This window comes from Sinohyriopsis cumingii, chromosome 3, assembly GCF_028554795.1.
Source record: "Sinohyriopsis cumingii isolate HCF-2022 chromosome 3, ASM2855479v2, whole genome shotgun sequence".
NCBI lineage: Eukaryota > Metazoa > Mollusca > Bivalvia > Unionida > Unionidae > Sinohyriopsis > Sinohyriopsis cumingii.
This window is the reverse complement of record NC_142963.1, coordinates 74,686,901-74,700,088: the sequence shown is the minus strand read 5'-3', so window position 1 is coordinate 74,700,088 and position 13,188 is coordinate 74,686,901. Positions and strand designations below refer to the sequence as shown.

The following is a 13,188-nucleotide window of genomic DNA, read 5'->3' as shown; positions in this document are numbered from 1 at the left end:
CTTTTGTATAAGTGATTTTTTTCTTTAACTGGTATGCTTTACTAAAACATATATTCATTTTCTGCGATTATTAAGCCTTTGTATCAATTGTCAGTCCTTATTGTCAAACCATTTTTATATTTATATTCGAACATCAAGACCATGTGACAACTAAGCTTCTATTTGTTTATTCTGTCATCATTCAGCGATTTAGAAAACTATAGGAAAGCATTTCATTCTCAAGTTGATTCGTTATATCCCTTCGACAGTTTTAATTTGTATAATTGGCCCTTGATTGTAGCGATTCATATCAATGCATTTACTCTTAATGTGATTGCGGTGAAAACTTTAAACAAATAAAGATGTAATGGGTGGTAAAATGCGCATTACAAGTTAAGAGTTAATTCAATGTTGTAACTATTTACTAGGAACAATATTTTAAACGTGACTATTTTCTTCAATGGGTGTAAACCTTCCCGATTCTCTGCTTGGTCAGAGACAGTATACGTCAGTCCTGAAATTAGCATTTTCGGCTGCATTCTGTGGTCACCAACGAACGATGCCAACTTGACGCTCCAAATATGTATCTCACTTATTGCAGACCCAGTTAATACTATATGGGTGATCGGGTTTTCGGCTAGAAAGTTCCGTCCGCATTTCCTTATTGCACACACAAACTGGAACTTTGCATTGATGTTCGCCCCTCGATATTTTTAGGTACACCGATTGGAACTCTTATTTGTAAAAAAAAGGTATATAATACATATAACACGCATTCGTGTTTCTGAGTTGAAGGACAAGTCTTTTTATTTAGCGGATGAATATGGCAGAGCAAAAAGGCCCCGGCGTATCCCTGTGCCAAAACAAACTCGTACACGGGTCAAAATGTGAATTTTGTTTCGTCAATGAAGTGTATGTTATTCTTGAATCTTAGGTCTAAATGACGAGAACACGTAATGTCTGACACAGCTATAATATCAAATGCTGTAACTGAAACCATTCACCTGGCCCAGAGATTACTCTAAATTTTCACATTTAGGTTAGACAAAAATCAGAATTTTGACATCTAATTGACTAGTGTCAAATCACTGACCAATCGGATATCAGCATTCAGAGTTGAGTCTGAGATCAATTGTAATAATTTATGTGTAACCTTGCGACCTGGTATTCAAATGCTTTAAACGCATAACTGGAACAGTAGGGGTTGATTGTCCGTAACATTTTAACTTCGGCTAATAGATTTAAAAGCCCTTCCTCTTTTTAGAACACCTTTACCTTTCATGTAACTTCAAATTATATACTCTTTTCAGCACATTCCTTCCACCATCCCGTATGGAGCATTTCAAAAACCTAACAGAAGACCTTCCGACGGCGGTCTACATCAGCGATTAAGCTCCACCAGTACAACAAGTAAGAACCTATGAAATCCATTAGGACCAGTACAACTCAGTCTTTCATCATGAAGAATTGTCAATAATCGCTTCATGGTTTCTAACTTTCATTCATCAGATATACATAAGCACGGGGCAATTACCTGTTCTAAATTTATTTTATCACCTTCAAGACATTTATTGCTCTTTTCAAAATCTCTTATACCTGTATCTAATATTTTTCACTCACTTTAAAAAGGAGCAGAAGAAGAAGATAAAAACGTCGCTGCTGATGTTTGGCAGCCACTGTTTTATTTTCAAACGATCGTCACTTGCTGATGTCGTAATGAAACAAAAATGTTGATACCCATGTGATGTAGCACTATATATTGCACGTTTAACAAAAATATGGACTCAAGTTTGGAATTATTTTGGTGTATTTTATGTACTTTATCTAAATTGGAGAAAAAAAAATAAAACTTCGTGTGAAACAACAACTATATAATAAGATGTTTCCTTAAACTGACTTTATGTACCCCATACTGATCACTACTGTTGTGTTGTTTTTGTTGTTGTTGTTGTTGTAGGGTTAAACGCCATTTTTCAGCAGACGATAGGCTATACATGGCGGCCAATATTAATGTTGGAGGAAAAACCCGGGAAAACCCCGTAAAGAACCACCGACCCACGAGAAGCTACTGGCAAGCTTTCTCACATACCCACTTTGGCTGAATCCGAGACTCGAACCCACACAGACAAAGGTGAGATGACAATGATCCGTAATGGAGAGCGCTTTAGACCACTCGGCCAATCTGGGCCCCCTCCTATTGTGTATTACGCTTTTAAATTTTATCATTATTTATTTTTATTTTTTATTCTTTTAATTTGTTATTCTTGAAATTAAGAATGTTCATCGACTAGGAAATTATTAAGCTCGTTCATATCACAGTAAAAATCGTTGGTACATGCTTCAACGCCTAATTGCAAGTGAAATATTTTCAGATCAGCAAACTTTTCACTGCTTGTCATGTCTTATTTCAAAGTAGTTACTCGATAAAATTGACCGTGCCATTTTACATGTTGTTATTTACAGTACTTTTTAAATTAGTGGTTACAGAATTTCATGAGCTCGATTTTACAACGTATAATAATGTTTTACACATATGACACATGTTTGCATTAAACATCAAGAACCCAGCTCATGCACAGCAAACAATAGATCAACGTCATTTGTATACCTCCATGCTTCCAACTGACGCAGATTTGTGCATGTTCCAGGCACCTACTATGATTTATGGTTATTTATAGGAAACATCGTGGTCATCAGGTATAAGGTTCCAAATGCGTTTTTATTCTAATTATTGCGAGGAGACAGGGCTGCAGGGGGAGAGTCCTATAGTTTAATTTGTTTAGTTCATTATTCTGTTTGCGACGTCATTCTTGTTTGGTACGCAAATCGCATACGTAAATGAATCATTAAAGTCCTAAATGTTACACCGGTCTAATGCATTGATATACCTGGTAGTTGAAAGTTGCACCGGTCTAATGCATTGATATACCGGATAGTTTAAAGTTGCACCGGTCTAATGTATTGATATACCGGATAGTTTAAAGTTGCACCTGTCTAATGCATTGATATACCGGATAGTTTAAAGTTGCACCGTTCTAATGCATTCATATACCGAATAGTTTAAAACTGTGTCCGTTTACTTTCATATTAAAGGCTCGTCCAGCTCATCCAGTTCAGGAACACGGGACAGTGCTGTGAGTTGCCACGAAATATCGGATGATGATGAGGTAATTACGATTCTGTTCAATTGAATATTATACCTAATACATGTACAATTATGTGTCATTTTGAATATTATTTTCTTATTATTATATTTATGCAGTTCAGTAACACCCTTTAATCAAGAATGTATTTTTGTGTGATAGGTTTTCTTAAGTTGTCTATCTACTGCTTATATATTTATAACTTTATTTAGCATTAAATGGCAAAAGTAATTGATATATACATGCGTTAAGATGCAAACATATCTTACTGGAATTTACTTCTATTGAATATAAAGGTTATTATCGATTTCATGCAGTGAGAACAAAAACCAAATAAATAAAATTAACATAAGATCAATATATTTATATAATTGATGTGAAGTGCTTTATTTCTATATTGATGTGAAGCCCTGGGTCCAAACAGTTTTGCATATCACATTGGGGCTTGAGGAATGGGAAGTCATGTGATCACGTTGGGGCTTGATGGTGTGTGATGTGATGTGATTTTGATTTTTAACGTAGCTTTAAATTTTTAAGTCATATCGCTACGATGTCTGCATTGTGGCAGTTTATAGTGGTGTCTAGCACTGGGGCATCATGCCGCAGACATGTAGCATCATGTCCCACCCAGTACATTATCCTGACACCAGGCTGACTAGTCCTTAACCTATTAATGCTGAGCGCCAAGCGAGGCAGCTGCTAGTACCATTTTTGTAAGTCTCTGGTATGACTCGGCTGGGGATGGATGTAAAGGCTTATGTCTAAACAGTTGTATATTACTTTGGGGCTATATGGGTGTGAAGCCCTGCGTCTAAATAGTTGTATATTACGTTGGGGCTATATGGGTGTGAAGTTCTGTGTCTAAATAGTTGTATATTACGTTGATGCTAATTTGTTTCTTTTATAATAAACTGTTTTTCTTTCCGTTGTTGTTACTCGTTTCTGTAACCCTTGTTACACCGGCAAAATAAAAACAACAGTGAGGTTAAAGAAAAATGGAAAATTTATTTCGAATAGTTTTCAAATCCCCCTGTCCCATAAGCTCTAGTACGTAAAAACAATTAATTTTAATCTTAATATATGGTATCTTTAAACATATTTTTAAAACAAGTATCATCTGTGTTTTTCTATAGAATTACGATGGACTTGTGGTACTAAGAGACCCAGTAAGTATCCTTTTTTGTTGTGTACGCAAATAGACATTGGTTTAATGTAACGGGAATTTTTGTCGACATGTTTAATGATTTCCGATATCTTTAAAAATATTTATCTGGTAAATAAACATCTAGTCACCTAATTTAAATTATTTAATTCAAGCGACACACGTTTTTACCGCTTCTTACGTATGTAATTAAGATAATACATAATAATTACTCCAGCACCTAGCTGTTATCTGTTATACCTTCTTTGACCAGACAGTTCTGTTAGTGATCTTTGATGCTGATTTTCCCTTGATAGTGACGATGTCTACTACTAGCTCAAAAATGTGTGACATGTATGACTTTTTAAACTGATCAGATTTTTACAGTTCATTCTTAAAAATGAATATACTACCTTCAAACAACGCATGATTAACCAGCACCTGGCTAACCACGTGTTGGCCTGGCTTTGAAGATCGGAGATTGACGATTTCGATGAAAATAGCGGGAATCCCCTCCTGAAAAATATCGTAATATCGATGGATTGGAGTGTAAATTTTCCATACTGCTAAATTTATCTACCAGTTTTGTGTAGTAGTGACAGCTGTTCTTGTTGTTGGAGTTATCGTTTTTTTATTTTTACATATTCTGAACTGATAAAGCTGCACTAGCTACATAAAAACACAAAAACAAGATAATTTTCTCGCTAGAACTATGCTATTTCATGCAGAATAGAACAAGTTTCCCAACTTAAAATGCCAAAGATATAATTTGAAAATGCAAACAATATAAAAAGTATATATCGCATCCAACAATTTTAATTACAATTAGTTGTTTTCACATACTTGTTTGGCGGGTATTTAAATGTGTTCAAGGCTGCTTAATTTGTAAAACAATTATGCTGGAAGAATCTATAATAATCGTCTGATTTGCAGAGAATGACTCTTGGACAACAGCTGCGGCGCTCACAGATTGAAACCATCGAGGAGGAACCACCGCCGCCACCTCCTAGATCGTCAACCAGGCAGTTCACTAAACCACCCGTTGTTCTTCCTAGAAAACAGTCCAACTGACTGTGTACAGTCCAACTGACTGTGTACCATCATGTCCGTCATCTTATGGATAATTTGTCCGCTCATTATAGGAAAAATCACATTGTGTTTTGATAATTCGCTAGGGCTATCAGTTGACTGGAAAAGAATTGGAATGAATGATTTTCCCGAGTAAACTTGTGGAGTGTTGATTTTATACCGACCGTAATTTTTCCCCAAAGCCAATACCCTTCGCGTCTCACCCCTGAAAAAAAATAGACACAGAGTAGACAATACACGAAACTCTGCTCTAGATTCGTGATTCTACTCCGAGAGACAAAATAGTATAGAGTCTCTTTCCCCGAAGAAAGGTCTCTGTTGAATATTTCCACCCCACTCCTGACAAAATGTCTCCAAGGTTTAGTGTTATTTAATCTCGGGGGAAAAACTACTCTTTTTTTAATATATTTTGCCACCCCACCCCACCCCGGAAAAGTCTCTCTGTGATTACTCTTCCATGCAAAACAGTTTCTCCTGCAGTTAGTTAACTCCCTCTCCCCTGTTTTTTGCTAGAAATTTGTCAACCGGTTGTCTTAAAAGTGGTAAGGCAAAACGGCTCTTGGATACTTTTTCCCCTGAGGAAATGGCTCTGGCAAGAGAAAAAAAAAGGTAGTATGGTGTCTCTATAGTTCCGACAGGTGCCGTCAGAGCCAATTGTCTGTTCAAAAGTCCAAACATTTGGCTGCCCACAGAAAGGGACGGTGTTTTTCAGTGTAAATGTGCGCCTTGCAGAGGTGTTTATCAGAGTAAATGTGTCTTGCAGAGGTATTTATCAGTGTGCATGTGTGTGTGTCTTGAAGAGGCGTTATCAATGTGTGTGTCTGTGAGTGTGTCTTGCATAGGTGTTTATCAGTGTGTGCGTGTGTGTCTTTCAGAGGTCTTTATCAGTGTAAGTGTGGCTTGCAGAAGTGTTTATCAGTGTAAGTGTGTCTTGCAGAGGTGTTTATCAGTGTGTGTGTCCTGCAGAGGTGGACAGCTTAACTATTTATCCTCATGCCAACTCGTTCGCCATAGTGACATCAAGACTTGGACTAGGAGAAAGAATGCTTTGGTGCTGTATAATAAATTTTTCCCAGGGAGAAGCATACTCTTGGCCTTGGGGTTGGTTTTAGAGAGGAGAGAAGGAGTGGTTCTTTGATACCAAAAGTTATCTTACAGTACATGGTGTCTTCAATACAAATCAAGGATGAGCTTAGCTTTCTTTAACTGGTTTGACAAGATTATAAATGTCTTCAAAAATCTTCAAATAGTACTGATTGGCACAGTGCTGGAACCTCGTGCTCATTTCAGACAGTACCTTACTGTCAACAATTGCGTGTCAGTACAAAATACATTTTTGCTATTTCATTGCTTCTTTCGTAATTTATAGATATCACTAACTACCTAATGACTCGTTGGATATAAGTTACAACAGATTTAGTGCTAATGAAGGAATAAGGTAACAAGCACCATAACCAGCTGATAAATAGGAAATTCACAGAGTGACAGAATACATTAGCAAGCGCTGCTCGTATTGTTAGGAATTTGATTTTATTAATTATGATCTTATTTAGTACTTGCTTATCTCCTACAAATCTGGTAAAATTAAATCAAGCTTGATCTTTTCAAACATTTGGCTCTAGTTCGAAAAAGTATGGCGGTCAAATACGTGGTTGGTCTCTCTCAATATCAATCACCTGGCTATATTTAATTTTTATGTTTGGCTTATGTATTTGTTGCTCATCTTGTTGGATCCTTTTGAAATCAGCTTTCATAATGTGAGTACAACTAATACTCGGCATCACTCGAACGTGCTGTGTAATCCCTCGAATACTCGGCATCATTCGAACGTGCTGTGTAATCCCTCGAATACTCGGCATCATTCGAACGTGCTGTGTAATCCCTTCAATACTTGGCATCGCTCGAATATGTTGTGTCGTCCCGGGATAAACCTTCCCCCAGTTGCAACCCTCGAAAGCTCGAAACATGCCAAAACTGAAATAAAATTACGGGCCTCCTTCAAAGAAAGGACATTGAAACGTAACAGAGATATCTTACAACTGTATTAGGACTGAAATGTTTTATTCTCCTTGTCGATATTAATTAAGAAGGTTTTTTTTATTAAAACAAACGCCCAATTAACATAATAAAAATGTTATATCTTTCAGGAAGAGGTTAAATTATACTTGTAACTTTAATATTTATCGAACTTTCTAGGTGCTTTCAAAGTAGTTTTTCCGGTTATAACAGTATTTATTGGCTATAAACGGCTGGGATATTACAATCCTTGTTTATAATGGATAAACAAACTTGACCTCAGTTTTGTGTACAGAAAAAATCAATTTGTATGTAAAAGCAAATACGTTTTATTTGAATATCGATCCATGGCACTTCCTTGACATAATACGTGACCATGTTTGAAGGTTTTCAGGTAGTCCAGTACCTTTAACAGACAGGTAGCTATGTGACACCCTTATGTTAAATAAGATATGTTATTTGCTTTTTTTTACATTATTAAAATATAGAACAGTGTATTTACATGTCATTTGTCCTGCTTTGCAAAATTGTGATCAGTATTAGTGATCTATCTGTAGTCGAAAACATTTCAAAATTTCTTCTGCATTTATTATTACAAATAAATTTGTGAACAGACAATCCTGCGTTGTTCATTTATAGCTTCTCTGTGAAAGAATTTTTTGTGTTGTTTCAAATGTCATGATGTGAGTGATATTTGGTATCAACACAGTTTTAGGGAAAAGTACAGATTCTGTACAGCCCTTTAGACGCGTTAACAGAATATATGACTCACCATCTGCGTTATGGTTAAGTGGTTGATCTAGAATAAACGCCATTAATCATGTGGTCTTATGGTCGAGTCCACACGTCGATGATATGATTTGTTCCTGCAGCAACACAGACAAAAACAACAATCTTGGATCTCCGAGATCTGCATGGTCGCAGATAATAAAGGCTGACACGCTGTACAGGACAGGGTTTTCTTGTTTAGATGTTATGATCTGTTGTGGCTTAGTAGTTAGCGTACTGGAATCGTAGCCAGAAGTGTGCGTGATTGATTCCTACTACGCTAAACGGGAATGACCACCGTGATGTGTCTCTGGACAAAACTATTGACACCAGTTGTCACAGCACGATATAACCACTCGTGTATCGATATGCCCTCATGCACCAATCAGTCAATCCTTTTTAAATATGTCTGTCTTGACAAAGTCACTATATTCCTGTATTTCATTATAGGACTGTGGGTTTTTTCTCCATAGGGTGACTTAAATTCTGCTCCGTAAAAAATTCTGAAACGATCCAAAAAATGCTCTCAATGAATTTGGAAGAAATGATAACCTTGTCTTCGTTCGTTCTGGTCTCCTCATCTTTACGAGTGTCAAAAAAACGATTCTGTTAAGAGATTAAAACTTGTACATTAGAGTGAAATTAACCACGTTGTTCTTCCTCAATCTTCGAGTCTTTATTGTACATTAGAGTGAAATTAACCACGTTGTTCTTCCTCAGTCTTCGAGTCTTTATTGTACATTAGAGTGAAATTAACCACGTTGTTCTTCCTCAGTCTTCGAGTCTTTATTGTACATTAGAGTGAAATTAACCACGTTGTTCTTCCTCAATCTTCGAGTCTTTATTGTACATTAGAGTGAAATTGTTCTTACTCAATCTTCGAGGCTTGAGGACTGGGTGTATAGTTCGAGCTATCAAAGACATTTGTTTTCTAGTTTATCCAAGTTGTGTATGGCAAAAATCATTATTGAAAAGTGGATGTCAGCGGACTAACCTTCTATCGCGAAAACTCATAAAACTGTGACGTGGTGTGATGTGCATGATTAGAAATTCTGACTCATGGACAAAATTACAACAAGTTCAGATACTGGAGGTTTTGAATACTTTCCTAATAAATTAAGTAAAACTCCTTGATTCGGATAATAGCAAAAAGGAGACTTCGCACGCCATATTTGTTCAGATAGCTGATCTGATATTACATTCGATAAAATAAATAATTGTTGAAAATATGAAACAATTTCAGCCATTGTTAGAATTATATCGCCATATTTAGAGTGTTTTTCGTTATTTCCAAAATTTTAAATAAATGGTCACTCACCAGAATTATTTTGTAAACAATATTAGTTTTATTCCATCCATAACGCAAAAGATGAAGAAATATAACTGATCGTTTAAACAAGTAACACAATATTTTATTCATTTCATCGTTGCAAATGTTTTAATATCATCTATTTTATTATATTAAAGTTTCTGATTCCAAAATCAAATGGATATTCCGCATTACATATATGTAAGGACGACTCTCGACGCAAACATCTACGTTTTTATTTAAATCTATAATTTTGTGTAAACAGCATCATTGTCCAGCTACGTAAAGCAGATCTATTCGTGCAAGTATGCGCAGTAATCTGTACACTGCCTCATTAAATACTAAGCCTGTATGTGTAATTTGATTTGTAGTGCAAGTATACAATGTGACACGGTGTGCAGCTATTGACTTGTAAAAAAAATGTATAAAGTACGGTTGCTGACTTGTAGAACAAGTATACAATGTACAACAAGTATACAGTGCAAACATTGAGTCAAGTCAGTTAGTTCCTACTTCCTCGGTATGATATAGTCAGTATGTGTTAAAAGTGACATTAAACCCATCTTAGCTACCCAAGGTTCCTATATGATAACCCTATCTACACTTTGGCATATCGAGCAGATATTTGAGTGGTTCGGGTCTGTGAATTTCATTGGATGCTACGGCTAGCCACTGCATCCAATCAAAATTAAGTTATTCAGATTTGAACAATGTTCCTAATGATCGAGTCAAGGGGAGCACTCAACTTGTATGGACTGATCAATAAGCAATTTTCCACTACCGGTTCGTGTTTGTACAAATACCTTCCACTCAAATACACATGTAATGGCTTCCCTCTGGTATATAGTCATGCTTTCGATGTTAAACTTACACAGCTTCCTTTTTAAGTCAACTGTATCCACATTTTCGGCTGAGGTACAATGCACCGCTGTTACACGATCTTGATTAGTTGGCATTACATACTAAGGGAGGCAACTCATTAAAGACATTTCTCTTGGACAAGGCACTGAAATATCTGTTCGGTCCTCCATGGTGTTGACAAAATTATCGTGTTGGAACCTTTGCCAGCGAAGATGCGTTAAACAAGAAACTAAACCAATATCCGTATTGATTAATCTAATTCCATGATCCACAACAAGAGCAACAGCAGGAATAACCTTTGGTTCACGTATATAATATTGGCCACGGGTTCAAACCTTATGCCACCACTGAACTTCGGTTTGAAGCAGTCAGTCTTATCATCCATTTAGCTGATTATATGAAATCAACAAACACATTTGTATTCAAATTTTCGTTATATTCCTTTTTAGTAGAGTAGAATTGTGACAATATTTTTGTATTACCTGCAAAATCTGAAATTTACAACGAAAACCGTTTAATCTGGCCACTTTATGTCGAAGCCACAACGTAGGTGTACGGTACCATCAGGTTTGTGTCCTAGGTGATGTTAAACCATCTTCTTTTTAACAGTGTTGTATTTAGCAGAAGATAGGTTCGTCGATACATGTGCATTTAACTGAAAATGGAGGAGTTATAAGGTTTTCTCAAAAGCAAGTTTTAGACTTGGTGACTAATCATACGCTACTATGTTAGGAGTTTGCATTAAAATACATTTTAATGATACCAAATTTTCTTCAAACAAATCAATTGGATACTTCAACTTTCAGGGTCTTTTTTTCTCAATGTACAGTTCCTTTTGTGAAGCACAAAAAAAACCCAGAACATTAAATCATTGTACAGGCGTAGACAACATTCAATGGGCATCTACGTCATTAATTAGTTACAGAATCAAAAGTTTCCATTTCAAAATGTTCTGGGGGAGGGGGTAAATAAACAATAGTGAAACAAAATCTTTTTATTTATTTGTCAGAAAGTTTGGAAACTGGATTGAAATGCTATCCCACAAGCGTCCCATGTCTAATTTTTTTAAATACAAAATTAAAACGTTTACACCATGTGACTTTTTACCCCATTCACATTGACCTGGTACATTCTTGGGCAGAGTTTGCCTTGCTTCAGTACCGTCTCGTGAACGATTGTGGAATAATGAACCTTCCAAAGTAAAGTTACATATTGAACAAAATGTTATTTTAAAACAGAAATCGAATAATTATATTATACATAACAAGGTATTTGCTTTATTTAAGGTTTTTCAAAACAATTTTTTTAAAATTCCACTCTTAGTTTTAATTATTTTTCATTATACAAAATCAAAACGACGACGTCATTTACCGCTCCGCTGGCCTAGTGGTTAGAGCATCCGCCTCGGATGCGGGAGGTCGTTGGTTCGATTCCCGGCCGAGTCATACCAAAGACTTACAAAATTGGTACTAACAGCTGGCTCGCTCAGCATCAAGAGGTTAGTGTTAGGACTGGTCGGCCTGGTGTCAGGATAATGTGACTGGGTGGGACATCACGCTACATGTCTGCGGCATGATGCCCCAGTGCTAGACATCACTATAAACTGCCACATTGCAGACATCGTAGCGATATGACTGAAAAATTGTTAAAACCTCGTTATAAAATCTAAATCTACTAAGTTCTTCATTATCAGTGATAGAAATCACTTTGTTGTGTCAATTTTGAAAGACCAATACATGGTAATAAGGTTTAGTTAAGTGAAGTAGAATCTGATCTATTACAGTATATAGGTGTATATAGTGTTACATTGTTTTTCCGTATGTACGTACGTATGTACGTCTGTCACATCTTTGAGGTGTTTAGCGTTAGGTCATTTCAGGTATTGTGTATCAAATAATAACTATTCGAGTATCAGTGTTTCATGAATGTTTTTCCAGTGCGAATTATGCCCAAATTTTGATGCGCTTGTTGTCCATCTGTTAGGCATATTTAATTTGTATTGTATGTTTGACCTTTGTCCGTAAGCGAGGGTAGGAGTTTGGGTCTACTTGACAATTGTCATTTTTAAAAATGTCTTTTCTTGGTTTTGCGTTCAGGACATTGTCAGATTGTTTGCTATAACTTAAAGATACCTGACCTTATTTACGAGTCTGATGGAAATTCCCATTATAAATGACCTAAGTCCGGGCATTTTATTGTATCATATTTCTTGTCAGGTGTTAGTCTGTATATAATGAAGATCATGTAAATAATTATTCATTCCTATTTCAGTATCAGTCTTTGTGGGATCACTTTTAGCTTTGTTCAAGTAGAACTTGAGAAGTATTTATTTAAACTATTAACTGGAATTACATACTGCTGATTGACAATTCGGTCTAAAGCACTATTTTGGGACTATTGTGAATTCATTCAAATACATACTTGATTATATTCTTGTGATACATCAACAATATTGATATATCAGCAATATCAAGACCATTGGTACATCAGCACATTCAAGATCTGTAATTCATTGGGGAAAACCATACTTTTGGACTTTTTTAAAATACTAAACAACATTTGTGTTTTTCTGTTACTTAGTTTACGACCAAAGAGTCGTTACACATCCTACTCTTTATAAACAGTAGAAATTAGATATGTTAAAAATAATAATGGACAAATTTGTTCTGAAAAATATCTCAACATTAACATATGCGTATGCTGCAGGTTTAAAAAAATAACAAAGCGTATTTTCTGTAAATAAATATCAATTTAACAGATATTTTAAACAAAGACCAGCTAAGATTAATTCCTTATGAAATAATTCTCTTATTATTATTAATAATATTATTATTGATGTTGTTGCTTTTGTAATTATTATTATTATTTTAGTAGTAGTAGTA

The 13,188-nt window shown here is 35.7% G+C and overlaps 1 protein-coding gene across 4 annotated transcripts in view; it reads left to right on the top strand.

The window, feature by feature from the left end:
- LOC149803121 (uncharacterized) overlaps positions 1-7,986 on the top strand; it is a 73,146-nt gene extending 65,160 nt beyond the window's left edge. For all 4 annotated transcript variants that reach the window (XM_089952729.1, XM_089952730.1, XM_089952732.1 and 1 more), the window contains exons 11-14: positions 1,290-1,389; positions 3,073-3,146; positions 4,256-4,288; positions 5,197-7,986. In XM_089952729.1, coding sequence (XP_089808855.1) covers positions 1,290-1,389; positions 3,073-3,146; positions 4,256-4,288; positions 5,197-5,334 — 345 coding nt within the window. In that variant the 3' untranslated portion in view covers positions 5,335-7,986. The remainder of the gene's footprint in view (positions 1-1,289; positions 1,390-3,072; positions 3,147-4,255; positions 4,289-5,196) is intronic.
- Positions 7,987-13,188: the final 5,202 nt, after the last annotated feature.